The 19,117-nt window shown below is 41.2% G+C and overlaps 1 protein-coding gene and 1 pseudogene across 1 annotated transcript in view; one reads left to right on the forward strand and one right to left on the reverse strand.

Annotated features, from left to right (window-relative positions):
* The window catches only part of Egf (epidermal growth factor), a 61,307-nt gene that overhangs the window by 22,183 nt on the left and 20,007 nt on the right, over nucleotides 1–19,117 (reverse strand). The window contains exons 6-14 of the mRNA XM_090356685.1: nucleotides 18,377–18,502; nucleotides 17,451–17,573; nucleotides 14,132–14,254; nucleotides 12,137–12,262; nucleotides 11,195–11,331; nucleotides 9,161–9,309; nucleotides 4,807–4,911; nucleotides 3,793–4,016; nucleotides 721–888 (exon numbers count right to left, since the gene is read on the reverse strand). Coding sequence (XP_090212811.1) covers nucleotides 721–888; nucleotides 3,793–4,016; nucleotides 4,807–4,911; nucleotides 9,161–9,309; nucleotides 11,195–11,331; nucleotides 12,137–12,262; nucleotides 14,132–14,254; nucleotides 17,451–17,573; nucleotides 18,377–18,502 — 1,281 coding nt within the window. The remainder of the gene's footprint in view (nucleotides 1–720; nucleotides 889–3,792; nucleotides 4,017–4,806; nucleotides 4,912–9,160; nucleotides 9,310–11,194; nucleotides 11,332–12,136; nucleotides 12,263–14,131; nucleotides 14,255–17,450; nucleotides 17,574–18,376; nucleotides 18,503–19,117) is intronic.
* On the forward strand, nucleotides 14,911–15,541 carry LOC150047289 (glutathione-specific gamma-glutamylcyclotransferase 2-like; annotated as a pseudogene).

Raw genomic sequence — 19,117 nt, forward strand, 5'->3', positions numbered from 1 at the left:
TGACACAGGACAATGGAGAAAAAAGAACCACTGGAGGAAATTATTGCTCCTAGCCTCTCCTTGCTTCTGGCTGGTGCTCCCTGGCTCGCATAGTGGGGCATAGTGCTGGCACAGAACATGGTGCTTCAAGAACATAAACTGCCTCTTGAGAGTTTTGTAAACCATGGCCTTGGAAATGTAACAAGTAAAAGCTCTTGGAGGAGTGTGGGTACTGTTGAGGCAAAAAAATAAGTTCTAGTAACTCAAATGACCAAGTGAGTTAGCAGACTATGGAGTGTCACATTTCAAGTGAAGTGGAAATACTAAAATTTGTATGTGTGCATCTGTATGTGTGTGCACATGATGGTACTGGGGCTTGAACTCAGGGTCTGGGTGCTATCTCTCAGCTCTTTTTGTTGTTGCTGTTCAGTGGTGGTGCTGTACCAGCTTGGCCCACAGCTTCACTTCTAACCTTTTGGTGGCTAATTGCAAATAAGAGTCTCACAGATTTTCTTGTCCAGGCTGGCTTTGAACTGCCATCCTCAGATCTCAGTCTTCTGAGTCACTAGGATTGCAGCTGTGAAACACAGGGCCCTGACTCAGAAAAATCTTAACATCTACCCAGAGTGAGGAAAACTGAAAACCCTTTCCACCAGCTCCCTCCCTCCCAACCCGGTTGTCATCAGCTACAGTAGTGACAGGCTGTGGCCAAGGAAGACCTATGGAACATCTCCAGTGTACCTGGTTTTGCCAATGGGTGGACCACAACCAGAGACGAGGGCTTCAGCATGCTGCCTCGGAGACATACCCTGTTTGTGCCAGTCCTCCTGTTCACCCTTATTACCGATGGCATAGCCCAATCTGAAATCCACAGGTGATCCTCAAACACCGCGAGAGCAAATGGGCGACCTGGAAGTGAGTGAGAGCCATGAAATACAATGAAAATTTGCAAAGGGATCAAGCTGGAAACCTGCAGTGTTCCTGCACGACATCCTCAGAACTGCTGAGCAGATTCCAACTGGAAACCTACACCTGCAGGAAGGGAAACCCCAGGCTGAGGGAACTGCACCTTAGCCTGGCAGTACCAAGGCCTAGCAAAGTCACCCAGCAGCTGACTGTCTTAAGGACCCAACAGGGAAGTAGATGAGGGAATGTTATATACTATGTCTGCCACTATTTACAAGCTAAGTTCTTTGGGCTCTTGGCCTTTTTTAATGCACATATTTTTTTGCCAGTCCTGGGCTTGAGCTCAGGGCCTGAGCACTGTCCTTGGACTTTCTCAAGGCTAGAGCTCTACCACTTGAGCCTCAGCACCATTTATGGCTTTTTTTCTATGTATGTGGTACCGAGGAATCGAACCTGGGTCTTCATGCATGCTAGGCAAGCACTCTACCACTAGGCTAACCTCCTGGCCCCTGCACATATTTTTTAAAATATAAATTTCATTTTTATTATTAAGGCATTATACAAAAGAGTTATCATTTTACAATGTAGGTTTTGTCATGGCAATAAGATTAAATTCATAGGGATTAAAATTTTGAGATAAATCAGATGCTGATGGCTCATACCTGTAATTCTAACCACTTGGGAGGCTGAGACGTGAGAATTAAGGTTCAAAGCCAGCCAAGACATAAAAGTCCATGAGATTCTTATTTCCAGTTAACCGCCCAAAAGCTGGAAGTAGAGCTGTAGCTCAAGCGGAAAAGCTCGGGGACAGTGCCTAGTCCTTGGGGTCAAGCCCCAGTATCGGCATAAAAAAGTTTTTTGGGTGTAACTATTTCTTCAGATTACTCTGAATTTGCTCCCATGCCTTTCCCTCTCTGTCCTGTCCTCTTAATCTAGTGACTGTACCCTGATGCCAACCTTCCTGTCTCTCCTCCAGCCTCAAGCCATAGGACTCTTTCCCCACTCTGTTACTATCCTGTCTCTGGTCTCAATTTCTTCCTCTTCTTGACCCCTCTGGCTTCTCTTTGTTTCTTTCCCTTCTTAAGGGAGTTTTCTGGGGGGGGGGGGGTGTGCTTTTTTGCTGCCACCATTTCTATGGTTCCTGTGGGCACCTGGGTAGGCTTCCTTCCAAGCCCCCATCCACCTACTCAACCAAACAAACCAAACCAAACCCATCTCTCCAGACAATCAGGAGCTGCTCTGACAAAGCAGGAAAGGAATTAGGGAAACGTGATAGCAGATTACTCCAAACAGATACAGGAAAGCTAAGGAGGCCCAAGCTTAAAAGCTTAGTAATACTGCACCTGAGCCATCGATGTGATCAATCAGAACCCAAGGCTCCCTCTGGTGGCAGAAAGATCAAATGATGTCTGGGGTGACAGTGAATCTCCAGGCCATTATCACTGACCAAGATAGTTAACGTCCATAATTCTTTTTATTTGGTAAAACACACAACACAACATTTACCACCTTAACCTCTCTAAGTGTCCGATTATGTATATTCATATGCTGTTGTACAACGAATCCCTAGACTTTTCATCTTGCCAGACTAAAACTCTCTGCCCATTAAATAACTCCCACGTTTCTCTCCATCTCTCCCTAGCAAATACTATCCTACTTCATGTTTGTATGAAACTGGTCAGTACTCAAGGACAGCCATTGGAATCAGGCAAGAATTAATGAGTGTTTCAACTAGCAAGTATCCATCCGCCTCAACATAATGTTCCTTGTTTAATTTTTATTACCATTAAATGTAAATTGATTTAGTCTTTGCATTAAAAATCTTAAGCAGGCAAATGAGAGCCAACACATAAATGTCAGTAGATGGCACTAGAGGGCTAGGAATGCTTTCTTAGTTTCAAACCAAAGGATTCGATAATGGTCTTGAATTAAAAGTCTCAATTGATCAGATTTCATTAGCAATTCAATTTATAAATATTTACTTTGGTCTAGAATATGACTTACTTTTTCCTGATTGTGGTTAGGAATATTTAAGTCCCTCTCTACCCTTTTCTGGCAAAGCTCTAAGTTTTCATTTACTGTCATACTGTTTTCTAAAACTTCACATACAGAACCATGACTAGCCTGCCCTGTACACCAATGCCTTAGAAATATATGTTAGAAGCCAGGGTCTGGTGGCTCATACCTGTAATACTAGCTACTCAGGAGGCTGAGATCTGAGGATCTAGGTTCAAAGCCAGACAGGTCATGAAAGTGCAGAGACACTATCTCCAATTACTCATCAGGAAACAAGAAGTGGTGCTGTGGCTCAACATGGTAGAGCACTAGCCTAGAACTGAAAAGCTCAGGGACAGCGCCCAGGCCCAGAGTTCAAGTCCCATGACCAACCAGAAAAAGAAAGAAAGAAAGAAAGAAAGAAAGAAAGAAAGAAAGAAAGAAAGAAAGAAAGAAAGAAAGAAAGAAAGAAAAGAAAAGAAATATTTGTGAGAATAAATGGTAAAACTGCATTTGCTATTCTATGCACATGTGGTCAACTGACAATAACTAATGCCTAAAAGCGATATTATCACTTGTGAAATGACACTTCATAAAATGTGAAGAAATGCTAATGGGACTTAGTTTTATTCCTAAATTTAGAAATTTTTTACTATTTTGATTTTGATTTGGGAACCTTAGTAAACAAAAATGATTGTACAATGCTCCATTTTAACTATTCTTTCACTATTGAGGTAATTCTGCAGCTCCTAATACCTAGAGAAGTTTGACTTTCTTTTCATCATTCTTAAACTCTGTGTGTATGTGTGTGTGTGTGTGTGTGTGTGTGTGTGTGTGTGTGTGTGTGAATATGGTGGTTAGTATTCATCCGCACTCAGTCAAATGAAGAAATGGTACACCCCAAAGCCTCACCTACATCATTCTGGACAAGTCTTCGCCGTTTGGAACCATCCAGATTGGCCACTTCAATGACAGCCCGCTTGGCATCGCACCAATACAACATGTCCGTCAAATAGTCAATGGTAATTCCACTGGGCTCCAGCAGATCAGAGCTAGCTATCACCAGGCGGCTGAAGCCTTGCAGAGAGGAGCTTTCAATTTTTGGATGAATCCCTGTATCAGTCCAGAATAATCTCCTTTAACCAAGAAAGCAAACAGCAAATACAATCTACATGAAAAAAATCAATTTTCCATCATTTTTCATCATTTTCATATCAGAATGGGCTGGAGGTATGACTCAAGTGGTAGAGTGCCTGGCTAGCAAGACCAAGAACCTAACTTCAAATCCTAGTACTGCAAAATTAAAAATATTAATATAAGTTACTCCAGGATATACTGAAATAGGACACTAAGGGTGAGACTCTCTGTTCAAGTCCTTGTACAGAAAGAATGAGAGACAGATAGACAGACAGGAAGAAAAGAAGGGAGGGAGGGAGGGAGAGAAAGAGAAGGAGGAAGGGAGAGGAAGAGAAGGAAGCAAGGGCAAAAGAAAAGAAGGAAACCAAAAGGCCTTAAGGGAAGGGAAAAGGAGAGGAAGATAGACAATTACAGAACATGAAAAAGATGCAGAGGCAGGGAGTTTGGCCTAGTGGTAAGAGTGTTTGCCCAGCTTGCATCAAGATCCAGGTTTGATTCTTTGGTACTACATACATAGAAAAAGCTGGAAGTGGTGCTGTGGTTCAAAGGGTAGGGTTCTAGCCTTGAGGGGGGAAAAAAAATACCCAAGGACAGTGCTAAGGCCCTGACTGGGGGATAAAAAAAAAAAGATACAGAATTTACATTAGCCACAACATTTCTACCAGTTTGAACAGAGCTCCCAGGTTCCTGTGGTTTCAGATTCCACTACCACGTGAGGTCTTACACAAATTCCGTGGCAGGAGCTGCCACGTGTCTGCAGCAGGTTCCTTGGTTTCCACAAATACCTACTTGGCCACCGGGTGAACAGCGATTCCTCGTGGCTGAGAGATGTTCTCCTTAATGATTAGCTGACGATGTTTGCCGCTTAAATCACTCCCTTCAATGACAGACTTCCTGAAATTTAGGTCACACAAGAAGGTTTTGTTACATCATCTTTACTTTTCAAACAAAAGCATCATCGTTCCTGATGATCCCGTCTCTCAAACATATACACATACACAGCATTAAATTAGCACCCACAAGCCAAAGAAAAACCGAATCTCTGATTTAAACACCACCTTGGAACAGACTTCCTGATATCTGTCCTAGAAATCAGAGAAAGCAAAAGGGTTTTGTGAGGGTGGCCTGGCAGGGATAACAACTGTGGTATATATGCACTCAAATCTCCTGTAGAAATTATGGAAGCAGGAGCACGGGAGGTGCCAGGATCTGGTTACAGAACCAGGAGACAGGGACAAATCAGCAAAAGAACAGCAGAGGAAGTTTTAAGATTTCTCTCCTGCGCTGGAGTGTGTGCGTGTGTGTGTGTGTGTGTGTGTGTGTGTGTGTGTGTGTGTATTCATTTGGCTCCTCTCAAGGAAGTGCATCACCCTGCTTTCAGGGTGAGAGCTGTCCACCCCCACCCCTTCTCATAAAGGTTCCTTAGGTCTCTCCTGCTTGGTTTGCTGGTTGGTATTAATAGAACTGACCACAGATTCTGAGCTTGCCCGTTTATAAGCATTTGTGCAACTCTGATTTAAAATTTGCTGCACAATATATTTGGCCAGCAACTTAAGAATCATCAGAACAGGAGACATTACCATGAAAAAAAAAGAATCCCCAAAGAATGGCTTTTTCTGTGTATGTGGTACCAAGGAATGGAACCCAGGGCATTGTGCATGCTAGGCCAGCATTCTATCACCTGGCCCCAAAGAACATATATTTTATGATGGTTTTTGCTATCACACCCAAATGTATAAACATATATTTCTACCCCCTCAGTTCAATTAGCTTTAGCAACCAGAAATCCTTCATATGAAAGAATAATAGCATGGCATAGAGAATTAACAATTCACTTCCTTCCTAGACCTTAGATGTTTGTTGAATCTGTTTCTTCCTAAGCCAATACAGAATATGGCCATCTATCTCTCTTTAGCTTTTCATTGACTAAGAGTTACCATGTCATCAAATACCATGACACTGCAATCTCAGTTATTTAAATCCAATTTCTAGCTAATATCAAGGTTTTCCAACTATAAACATCTCATTGCTAGCCAAATGAAAGGTTTTCATTTGGCAGCTGTCTTCAGAGGCTAGAGGACTTAAAAGGGGCTGTGATTACTGAAGACAATGAGGGAGGAAATTTGAGGTCTAATTTTGCAAGATAGGGTTGTTTGGGCATATCTCTTGAAGCCACTGCCTCTGTAGTAGCTACTGCCATACTACTAATTAAGCATTGCTAAATGACAGGACACAGGAAAATAGGTAAAGGATCCATTGCCCTTGAAAGCCCGAGAGTGTTAACACCTATTGTGATCAATGTTTACTCTATGAGAACAACGTACCAGCTCTGTTATTATGAGCAGCTGAGAGTGAAACATCCTTTCAAGTATGTTCAGCATGGAGGAAGCTGCTATTATGATTTTGATCATTATTAGGATTATGGTCAATTTAAACTTGTTCCATGGGACTCTACGTTTGGCACATTCAAATCAACTCTGACTGAAGGAGAAAGTCCGTCTCTATGATGGGTTTTGTGGTGCTAGGGATTAAGTCCAGGATTTTATACATGCTAAATACACACTGAGCAATCACCCAGTCCAACCTCTGTGATTATTCAGAGTATCATCATTAAAAATGATCACCTTTGGGCTGGGAGTTTGGCCTAGTGGTAGAGTGCTTGCCTACCATACATGAAGACCCGGGTTCAATTCCTTGGCACCACATAAATAGAAAGAAAAAAAAAACTGGAAGTGGTGCTGTAGCTCAAGTGGTAGAGTTCTAGCATTGAGAAAAGTCCAAGGACAGTGCTCAGTCCTGAGTTCAAGCCCACGACTGGCAAAAAAGAAAATCACCTTTGAGCTCTGATTCCAGATCTTGAATGACTGACCCTGCTAAAAATTATTTTACTTTCTCTGATGATCAGTTTTCTTCATCTTTAAATTGAAAATAAGAAAAATACATCTCTTGAAAATTAGCAGTCTTCTGGATAGAAAGCTCTCCTGACTATCGGGTGCATTGTAGCTATTCAACAAATGAATACCTAGATAGTAAAGGGAGGAAGGCACAAATGTTCCCCGAGACACAGAACGTGAAGACTGAAAGGAACGTTGGAGATCACAGAAAAAACATTACTAAGACCCCTATCTCAACAACAAGCAAGCTGTGATGCAAATTTGTGTGAGACCAGCACTGTTGTCCCAGTCCAGAGAAGCCTGGGCAGGAATTTAAAGAAGATCTTATTGAACAATACATAACTGAAAACAAAAGAGGCTGAAAGCATGCACGTCTCTAGTAGCACATCATCTGACTAGCAAGCTTGAGGCTCTGAGTTCAAAATCTGTTACCACCACCACAAGAAAAATGTAGATAGACCAAGAGATAGATAGATGATAAATACAGATAATAGATGGTGAATTTTAATAAGAGGTGATAGATGACCAAGGTAGATAATAGATGATAGATAGATAATAGACTATCAATAGATGACAGAGATAATAACATAAATATTGCTCACAGATGATAGATGATATAGATAATAGATGATAGATAAATGATAAATATATAGCAATAATTCATAAATGTGGATGAAAGAGGTTATAGATGAACAAATGATTGGTGACAGATGATAGATATAGATAATAGATGTTTGAGGGATATGAGAGAGAGAATGTTCACCTTGGATATGGAGGTGCCATTTTATTGATGATTGTATACCACGTGCTTCTCATTTGTTTTTATTTTTTATTTTTGTTGGTCATGAGGTTTGAACTCAGGTGCTGTCTCTGAGCACTTTTGCCTACGACTAGTGCTCTACCACTTTGAGCCACAGCACCACTTCTGGTTTTCTCATGGTAATTGGAGATAAGAGTCTCACAGACTTTCATGCTTTGGCTAGCTTCGAACCTTGATCCTCAGACATTGGCCTTCTATGTAGCTAGGATTACAGATGTGAGCCACTGGCACGTGGGCATACTTATTTTTAAAGCCCTGACTGTTTCCCCTCAGCAACTCAAACACTTAGAGATTTTCTGGGACCCAGAAAGCTCATACCAAGAATATCAACCCATTCCCTGGGACTTCCCTCTCTGGGACTTCCCTCTCTGGGCTGGAATTGCCATTTCCATTCAGGTGAACCATAATTCATTTACTCTTCCTTTATTCTCACATGGTGCCAAGCTTCCAGATAGATGTTCAGAATAACTACCAATTCACATGGTAGCTTCATTTCCTGGAGCACACTGCATCTCTAAGTGTATCTGATGAGGGACCCTGGCTGATAGCCTCTCCTACAAAAGCAAGGAGGTGGCCATTTCTTCACTGGCTGTCCTTCCACCCTTTTCTGTCTGTCCCCAGGGTGATGGCAGTCACCTGAACAGCAAAGCAGCAGCAGTCCCTGCAGTCCTAAGTCTAGCATGCACAGAAAACAGAAATACACTGACTGCACTTTGATTCTGGTTCCCAACCAAAAGAGAAGCCCATCGCCCTTCCACTCTCCTAACCTGTCCTCCCACCTGAGTCACAGTCCCTCTCTGTCCTTCAAGTCTGCTTCTCCAAGCCATGACCTGGAATAATTCATCCTCTCTGAGCCCTATAGAAGAGGGAGTTTGGACAGGCTCATCCCTGAGGCTCCTTCAAGCTATCTTTTGGGAAGTGTACATCCACCAATTGGTAGCTACATGCATGGCCTTATACTATTTCTTCTACCTATGAACAGTCCAAGCATTTGTTTTAATTGTTTGGCTTGAGAAATAATGCCTTATCTCCCTAGCTAAACCATGAGCTTGCTGTAAAGCTGGTTAGTATCTCATGCTCCTTGGTCTCTCCCAGAAAACCCAGGAGAGGGGCTGATCCATAGTAAAGCCTTGAAAGATGCATACCGATGGTGCTCAGATTTCAGCTTTCTCCATTAACAACAAGCTGAACTGCAAAAATCACAAGGTTACTTTCGTAGTCCTTGAAATCTGTCCATAGCAATTAGTTCAGTCTTGATGAAAGGAACAGCTGGCTTGCTGAAGGTCAGGGTCAAGGGAGTGTAGGAAGGAACACAGCCCCTCTCCCAAGTTCTAGCAAGCCCCCAACACCACTGGAAGAGGAAACCAGTGGTATTACCTAGTTCCTCTCTTCCTTCCACTAAGGCTTCAAACCCATGCAGGAAACATACCCCCTGTCTGTCCAGTACATTCGACGGTCAATCCAGTCTACAGCAATTCCTTCCGGTGTGTCTATTCCTTCCTCAATGAGCCTTTCTCGCTGAGAGCCATCAATGCAAGCTCTCTCTATCCATTTCAGGACTGTGTGGGCAAAATAGAGCTGCAAAACAGAACAGAGGCATGTCTAGTCTGTGCTTTGAAATGAGCATGGAATATATCTAAAGAAGATGAGAAGGGGTTCAGGTTATCCAAGGTATCTGTGGAGAGAGCTTGGTTCTAAAGTTAGCACATCTATTGGGCTGAGAGTGTAGCCTACTGGTAGAGTGCTCGCCTAGCATGCACAAAACCCTGAGTTCAATTCCTTGGTACCACATACACAGAAAAAGCTGGAAGTGGTGCTATTGCTCAAGTGGCAGAGCACTAGCTTAGAGCAAAAGTGTCCAAGGGCAGTGCCCAACCCTGAGTTCAAGCCACAGGCCTGGCAAAAAATAAAGTTAACACATCTACAATGAACCCCAATGGTGCTTCTTTCCAATGTATGAAACAATAAGCAAGGTGTTCATTTTTATTTTAATACTTTTTTGGTTGCTTATGGGGATTGAACTTGGGGCCTGGGTACTGTCCCTGAGTTCTTTTGTTCAATGCTAACTCTACCACTTTGAACCACAGGGCTGCTTCTGGTTTTCTGGAGGTTCATTGAAGATTAAGGTCTCACAGAATTTTCTGCCCTGGCTGGCTCTGAACTACAATCTTCAGAACTTAGCTTCCTGAGTAGCCAGGATTACTGGCGTGAGTCAACTGTGCCTAGCTAAATTTTCTTAGTCTTACAGAATGTCCTACTTAGTAAAATGGGGATAACAAAATAGTTTACTAAGTTACATGAGATATATAGATAGAAATGCATATATGTAAATCCTTCGTGTCTGCACATTTTTCTACTGGAAAGTCATTATTCTTTAACCATTGGTCCATGACATAGCCTTTGTTCTTGAACTTTACAGCCTGAAAGGAAACAGTGATTTGTTATCTAATGAGGGATTTCAGCTAAGCAATATTCAATCACTCAGTCAGCAGCACGTCACTTTAGGGCAGGTCAGAGGCCATGGGTTCCACTCCTAAATTTGCCACATATTTGTTTCACTGTCCTGGTCAAGTCATTGAACTTCAGTTTTCCTGAATGAGAACATTTTTACCTGAAGCTGATTTCATCTCTAACTTTATATAATTTCGTTTTGTGTGTATGGACCAGTTCTGGGCTTGAACTCGGGGTCTGAGGCACTGTCCTATTTTTGTTCAAAGCTGGCAGGCCTTTACCACTTGAGCTCCAGTTTTGTTTTGTTTTGGGTTTTTTTGGTAGTCAATTGGAGATTAGAATGTCACAGACTTCCCTTCCCAGGCTGGCTTCAACCTGAAATTCTTTGAACTTCGCGTCCTGAGTAGCTATTGAGCCACCAGAGCCCAGCTTCATAATTGTTTGCTTGGTCCTTCCTTCCTTCCTTCCTTCCTTCCTTCCTTCCTTCCTTCCTTCCTTCTTTCCTTCCTTCCTCAGGGCCTGGGTGTCATCCCTGAGCCTCTTTGTGCTCAAAGCTAGTTCTCTACCACTTGAACACAGCACCACTTCCATGTTTTGAGAGGTTAATTGGAGATAAGAGTCTCATGGGAACTTCTCTGCCTGGGCTGGCTTTGAACCATGATCCTCAGATCTCAGCCTCCTGAAAAACTGGGATTACAGATGTGAAACATGGCCACCCAACGTAATGATATATATTTAATATCAATTATTAATCCATACTTGATTTGCCTCTATCTCAACCTCTCACTCTTTTCACGCTCATCAAACTATCAAAAACATACTCGTGGACTCCGTGTATATGCTTGCCATTGGCACTCACTGGAGCTCAAAAGATGCCGCAAATGTCTACATCTAAGTTGCTCTGGATAGAAGCATCCTGGTCTTAGAGGATTTTCAGTAGTCCTATTCATTTGTAAAAATAAATCCTGTATTATTCTGTCCTGACAGCATACTCATATCTGTTCAGACCTACCTTGTTTTCCACTGGGTCATGATCAAGGGCAAAAACTGTCCCCATTTGCTGGCTGAGCAGGGTTCCGTAATGTGTTCCGTCAAAGTGCATGCGTCGAATATCTTGAGAATTGGCAAACAGTAAAACTGGCTGTGGCCCTGTTAATGAAATTACAAACATGGCTGTATTTACCACATGTTTTAGAAGCCACAAGGCATTCTGACTTCTTTACTGAACTGTCTCTCATTTTTGCAGTATTCATCTGGCTAGCTTTCTGTGCTGTAGGCAAAGATAGGCAAGAAGACTTCCTCTTCCACAAGATGACACATTGTCAGGTTTTTACCAGGGAATCCTTACCTTTCTAGGCATCTGCCTTTAAAACACAAATTAGTTACAGAAAACGTTTTATCCAGTACTCCAAATTAGAGCCAAATGAGATAAGTATTGGGTCTATAAACACCATTCCTGACATTTTGGCAAAACATTCCTGATGCCAGTTAACTTAGAAATATCCTTAAATATATCATTTATTCTAAATAATAATTAAACATTATTAATTGGGTTCTTATTACTTATGTTATTTATAGTCACAGGATTTATCTTCCATTTCCAAAGCAACAACAATAACAAAAATCAAAAGGCAAAAGAAATGAAGAATTTCCACCAAGATGCCAAAGGTAATTCACCTCTGCATCTTTTTGTTTTTGGTCAGTCCTGGGGCTTGAACTCACTGTCCTTGAACTTTCTCAAGGCTAGCACTCTACCACTTAAGCCACAGTACCACTTCCATCTTTTTCTGTGTATGTGGCACCAAAGAATCAAACCCGGGGCTTCCGGGATGCTAGGCAAGCACTCTACCGCTAGGCTTTGCTCCTGGCCCTCAACTCTGCATCTTTCTATGTACAATGTGACTTTCATGAAATCTTTGCATAGAGACACAAGTCAGACAATCTCAGCACCAACCTGAAGCTGCGCAGCTTTTTTGGTCCAGCCGTAGGTTATACCCAGGAAAGCATCCACATTCCCAGGATCTTGGGCTGAGAGGGATGCAAAGTTGGCTGCAACCACCATTGTCAGGTGAAGAACAGCCTATAAAATCAACAGTTACTTTGTAACACACAATACAACACATGTGCATCAAAGCCCTGGGGTGCTGGCTTTTAAAATCATCTCTATGATCATTTGTCCACAGGAATCCAAATGTCACAGTACCCCCTTTCCTTCTATAACCCAACTTCAGGCACGTTAGTCCTTCCATTCCAGTGGCCTTTGCCCTGCTGTGTTCTACCAAACTCAAGATCAAGTGCAAAGAAAGAAATCTATTTTGATAAGTAGCTGCTTTCTCTAGAGAGTAAGACATTTTTGCTTCTCTCCCTTTTTCAATCTCTTGAATTTTCCCCATCTATTTGGGCACTGATGTTTCCAGTCAGGGTATAGGCTTTTTTGCTCAAGGCAAGTACTCCACCATTTTAATCATATCTCTAATTCTGGTTTGGGGAGTGGGGGTTAAGAGTTAATTGGCCATATGAGTTTATTGGATTTGTTTGCCCAGGCTCACTTTGAACCACCATCCTCAGATCTCAGGCTCCAGAGTAGCTAGGATTACAGGTGTGAGCCACCAGTGCCAGGTTCTCTTGACTTAATGTATTTAGTTTAGTATAACTTTTCAAGATCCTAATTGGGCTTGTTTTTAGTTTTAGACTCAAGCAACACTTCATTCTGTGCAATAAAATAAAGAATTCTTTATATTTCCTTTTTTAAAATTCAAAACTCATAATGCAACATAAAACCCTTCTGCTAATTTGGAATGGTTTCCAGATATCTATATCTTCAGTTTCTATGAAGATAAGATGATGAGGGTGGGGGTGAGGGGAGAGAAATGGGGACCAAAACAATGTTTGTGAAGTAATGCACCTTCTATCTGGTGAATATAATGTAAACCTTCTATTAATTACAATAAAAATATATGAAAAAAGCAAAAAAAAGAATATGAAGTTATTTACTAAGTTGAAGCAACATGCTAAGTGTTCTGTATCTACCCTCTTGTTCAATCCAGAAGGCAAATAGCAAGACCCCTACAGATGAAAAAGGAGAGACAAAGAGATACCAGTCACTAATTCTAATCATGCTGCCAGTAGGTGACAATGGTCACTCAGGGCTATCTAACTTTTGAAAAACAAAGGCTCAATTTCAATCTACATGCTAATCTACTGTATACTTTGGTGGGGAGAAATCTTGGGGCTTAAAATGAGGACCTGGGCATTGCTCCTGAGCTTGTTTTGCTCAAGGCTAGCACTCTACCACATGAGCCACAGCATCACTTCTGGCTTTTTCTGTGTATGTGGTACTGAAGAATTGAACCCAGGGTTTCATGAGTTTTAGGCAAGCACTTGCTGCTAAACCACATTCCCAGCTTTGCATAAATGTTTTATAGTGTGTAATATTGGAAAATATACTCTCCTTTGACAATATGATTACCTTTTTCTATTTATATAATTCTTATTCTCTTTTAAAATTATTGTTATCTAGTTGTACAAGGAAGTTTCAATTCAGTCTGTAAGTTTGTGAGTACTATGCATCTAGATTAATTTTTTTTTTTTGCCAGTCCTGGGGCTTGAACTCAGGGGCCTGAGCACTGTCCTTGGGCATTCTCAAAACTAGAGCTCTACCACTTGAGCTACAGCACCACTTCCAGCTTTTTCTACATATGTGGTACTGAGGAACCAAACCCAGTCTTTGTGTATGCTAGGCAAGCACTCTACCACCAGGCCAAACTTCCAGTACTTAATCAGTTTTTTAAATTTAAAATTTTTAAATTATTTTTATAAAGGTGACGTACAAAGGGTTTAGTTACCTAAGTCAGGTAATGTGTGCTTTTCTTTTTTGGACAATCAATGCTTTAACTTTTAAGGTCACTTAGAAAATATATTTGTCCACACAAAAAGCCAGTCAACTCACCACTGCATGTTTTCCCATCTGTCTGAAGTATTGAACCTTCAGGGCAGGAGCACAGGGGACCATCTGGTGTCAGGGTGCAGCTGTGGCTACATTGACTTACATTGCTTGGACAGGAAATAAATTCTATTAATGAAGAGTAAAGTTAAGGTTAGCGTGGAATCAGGTTTGTGGTAATTAGCAGCTGCTAATAAAAAGTGCTATTTGCTGGGCTCTGGTGGCTCATGCCAATAAATTCTAGCTACTCAAGAGGCTGAGATTTGATGGTCATAATTCAAAGCTAATCAAAGAAGAAAATATATTGAGATATTTTTTTGCCAGTCCTGGGCTTGAGCTCAGGGCCTGAGCACTGTCCTTGGACTTTCTCAAGAGCTCTACCACTTGAGCCTCAGCATCATTTCCAGCATTTTGAGATATTTTTTTTTTATCTACAATTAACTAGCAAAAGTCACAGTGTAGGAGTGTCTCAAGTAGTAGAATGACAGACTTAAGTGAAAAAGCTAAAAACTAAGCTACAAGTCCAGGCCCTGTAGCAACACACACACACACACACACACACACACACACACACACACACACACACAAAGGTGCAATGTTAACCATGTAGATTATAGGATGCACATCTATAATCTGAATATTCAAGAGGCTGAGGTAGGAGTATCTCAAGTTCAAAGCCAAATTAGACTACATATAAAGACTCTGCCTCAAAAAAAAAAGAAAATGCTGGGCTAAAGGAGACTCCTGTGGAGGAGTTGACCACGGGACTCAGGAGCTCTGAAAAGATGTCGGTGTTTGGTTACAGGTCCCTGATTTGGAAGGTGGACTTCCCCTACCAGGACAAGCTGGTTGGGTACATTACAGACTACAGCAGGCGCTTCTGGCAAGGCAGCACTGACCACCGCGGGGTCCCGGGCAAGTTTTTGGTCAGTCATGAGGCTTGAACTCATGTAGGAAATGGCCCGATGTGCCAGGGCTGTGTATGGGGTGTTGCTTATAAACTGCCAGTAGGAAAAGAAGAAGAAGTAAAAACATATCTTGACTTCAGAGAGAAAGGAGGCTACAGAACCATAACAGTTATCTTCTATCCAAAAGGTCCTAGTACAAAACCATTCAGCGTGTTGCTATATATTGGGACATGTGATAATCCTAATTATCTTGGTCCTGCACCTCTCGAAGACATTGCCGAACAAATTTTTAATGCAGCTGGCCCAAGTGGAAGAAATGCGGAATATCTTTTTGAACTTGCAAATTCTGTTAGAAACCTTGTGCCAGAGATGCAGATGAACATCTTTTCTCTTTGGAAAAATTAGTAAAGGAACGTTTAGAAGAAAAATAGAACCTCAATTACTTTCAAAGACCTAGTCATTGACTTTTCCTAATTAGCAGAGCTTTTAATCTTCAGAGTCACTTCGGTGCATTATGGCAATGTGTTTTGGAAATGTGTTTACTACATGAGGATACTATTTGTAATAGTGTAGTCAGGACATCATCAAAGTTAGAGTTTAACTGCAAGTGTCCAGAAACATATTCAGAAGACTGCAGAATACAGAAAGAAGAAATTCAAGTTTTAATAGCATTTGTTTTCCTAAGATAAGATATTGAACACTTGCTCATTAGAAGCGAGTTCTTTAGAAATAGTCTCAATTCAGTTCTTGTTTCTAACAGAGTAAAAGAGATCATAATGTTTCATCTCACAATACTATTTGAATGTTATAGAGAATTAAACTAAAAATCAATACATACAATAAAATTACACCTTCAATATATTCCTATAAAATCATTCTGTAACCACGATTTAAAATATACAAGCTTAAAATAATGTGATTCGAAATATACAGTAATATAAATAAAATAAGCCTTAATTGTGAATTTCTTTATTATTCAGGAATTAAATGAGTCTCCAATTCAAGCCAAAAGAAATTGACTTTTAGCTGGGTATGGTGGTGTGTACCTATCATCACACCATTCTGGAGATGGAGACAGGAGGATCTTGAGGCCAACCTGGAATACATAGCAATTCCCTGTCTCAAAATTTTGAAAAAAAATAATAAACTTGCTTTTTGAATATAAAAAATGCTATCCTCCAAAAAGATGCTAAAGATTAAACATTTATGGAATGCCATGGTAAGTGTGTTATAAAACAGCAATAAAAAGCAAAAAAAAAGCATGCCTATAATTGCTCATTACTCAGATCTCAGTTCAAAGCCAGCCCACGGAGACAAATGATTTTTATCTCTCACCAGCAAAAATCTGGAAGTAGAGCTATAGTTCAGTTGGTAGAGTGCCAGCCCATGAGTAGAAACAGTGGCTTGAGGGCTAGAGGCCCAGAGTGTAAACTTTGGAAAAAATACATTCTCTCTTTCTCTCTCTCTCTCTCTCTCTCTCTCTCTCTCTCTCTCTCTCTCTCTCTCTCTCTCTCTCTCTCTCTCTCACACACACACACACACACACACACATACACACACACAAATTTAAAACTTAAAGAGTTCTATTTTAGATGTCACTAGTTTCATTTGAGTTTCTTTTATCTCAAATAAGATTCTGAAAGTAAGTCATCCTAATTCCAGAGTATTTTAAATGCAATGGGACCAAATGATTCTCAAGTTCATATGGAAAAAAATTACATGTATAAGGAAAACTGAAGCTATTTTTATGTGGTTAAGTAATGAGCAAGAGTAATGAGATGCTCTTAACAAACAACAAAATGCTTGGTAAATATAAATGAATGATCATAAATATATGATAAAGTACAATAATTATAACAGAGGAGATGCTGGGCACTGGAGGCTCATGTCTATAATCCTAGCTAATCAGGAGGCTGAGATCTCAGGCTTTCAGTTCAAAGCTAGGCAGGGAAAAAAGGACCCATGAAACTCCTATCTCCAATTAATCACTCAAAAACCAGAAGTGGCACTGTGGATCAAAATGGTAGAATGCTAGCCTTGAGCAAAAGACCTCAGGGACAGTGCTCAGGCCCTGAGTTCAAGCCTCATGACAATAAATAAATAAAAATTTAAAAAATGAAAAGTGGAGATTGAGTATAACAATTGAAAGGATAATAGAACAAGGGACAAAAAGCTCAGTTTAGGGAAAAAAGAAACTAGAGAATGTACTGTGTAAGGAATGTATTTAAAATTTTAAATTGCTCTTCACTAGGACTCTAGTAGTGCCCAGTTGTCCATATTTTGAAAAAGCAAAAGCAAAGTAAACTCCAAGGAAATTCCAATGCTCACTTTGAACTGTAGACCACCCACTAGATTATAGTCACTGTAGAAGCAAGACTGAAGATAAAATGCAATAAATAGTTGTTGCTGTGACTTACGGTGACACCGTTTCCCATCAGGAAGGAGGACAAAGCCAGCAGGGCAGGTACAGTAATAGGAACCAGGGGTATTTTCACACCCAAGAGTACAGCCATGAGTCCACAGGGCACATTCGTTGATATCTACACAGGCAACAAAGCAGGACAGTCACAAGGTTAATGCTGAGTACAGTGGCCTTATCACTATCAGCACTGGGTAGGGTAGCTCTACTTGTATATGTGGTAGCTGACATTGGAAAGGCTGATTTTTCCCCCAGTTCTCAGAAAGGAAGATGTTTATTTCCTGAACATGGAAACCATTTCTATTTTATCACATCTTATACAGTCCTGTTGTGGATTTTCATGCAAGAATTACCCTTTGACATGTCCATTCATAGAATTTGGAAAAGGTATAGAATGCCATTTAAGCTAGGGACTATTGGATGTTCTTAGTTAAGTGTGTGGCATTACTTGTTCTGCCAGGAACAGCTAGCTTACTGCCCCACCAGCCCCATGGCAGCACAGGGCTATCATTAATAGACAGGGGCTAGATTTATGTGTAATTGTGATCCACCCTGTATTCATTATAGATGAGATGTGAGAATCCTCCAGAACCTAACCATAACGTTAGAACCACACCCCTAACAGACAATGTGCCTGTCCTGATTTGCACAAAGTCAAACTCAAAAAAATAACAGCAACAACCACAATAATAATCCCTACTGCATACTCTGAGAGTTCTTGAATGTATCCATTCTTCAACAGCTTCTGAGATTATTTGACCTAAGAATCCAAGATATAAAAAGATCTGAGACACAAGGTGGGGAGCGGGGGGACAAAAGAGTGCTCTTCTGGCAAAGGAAATAGAAATAAGGGAAGGGTGAACTTGAAACTGGATCCCTCTAAAGCCCCGCACGGCCTCCTGAAAAGCCCCTGGCCTCTGTTACCTTCACAGTGTTTCCCATCTGGGCTTAAAGTATAGCCCTCCGCACATGCGCACAAGTGGTACTTGGGTTCTCTCTCACACAGGCCTCTGCTGCAGTTTCCTTTCTTTCGTTTGCAGAGTTTCTGCCCTGAAACGGAAGAAGTTTATTCTGAGTGAGAAGTTTATTCTGACAGCAGATCCCACAGGGGTCTGAAGAAGTCTATACTTCCCCACGGTGTCAACAGTGGCGGGGGTGTCTAGCTGCAAAGAGTCAAAACCCATCAATCCAGATTTCCTAGAGTGAGGAAACTGGTTCCTTCTCCCCTGGTCTCACTCCCAGAGGCCCTAGATGAAGATAAAGAGTCCTCAAGATAAAGAGTCATAATCAATGAGAGATGATATTCCTTAGGTTACAAAAGTTAAACCTCGACATACCTATTTCATTCTGATTTTTATATATCAAAAACAAACCCAGCCAGGTGCTGATGGCTCACGCCTGTAATCCTAGTTATTCAGGAGGCTGAGATCAGAGGATAAAGGTTCAAAGCCAGCCCAATCAGGAAACACAGTGAGATTCTTACTTCCAATGGATCACCTACCACTACCACCAAAACCAAAAACAACCACAAAAACAAAAACCAGAGGTGGAGCTGTTGCTCAAGTGGTAGAACACTAGCCATGACCAAGAAAGCTCAAGAACAAGCCTGATGCCTATGCCTCACGCCTGTAATCCTAGCTACTCAGAAGGTTGAGATAATGGTTC

Source organism: Megascapheus bottae, chromosome 23 (genome assembly GCF_031878675.1).
Source record: "Megascapheus bottae isolate mThoBot1 chromosome 23, mThoBot2.hap1, whole genome shotgun sequence".
Taxonomy (NCBI): domain Eukaryota; kingdom Metazoa; phylum Chordata; class Mammalia; order Rodentia; family Geomyidae; genus Megascapheus; species Megascapheus bottae.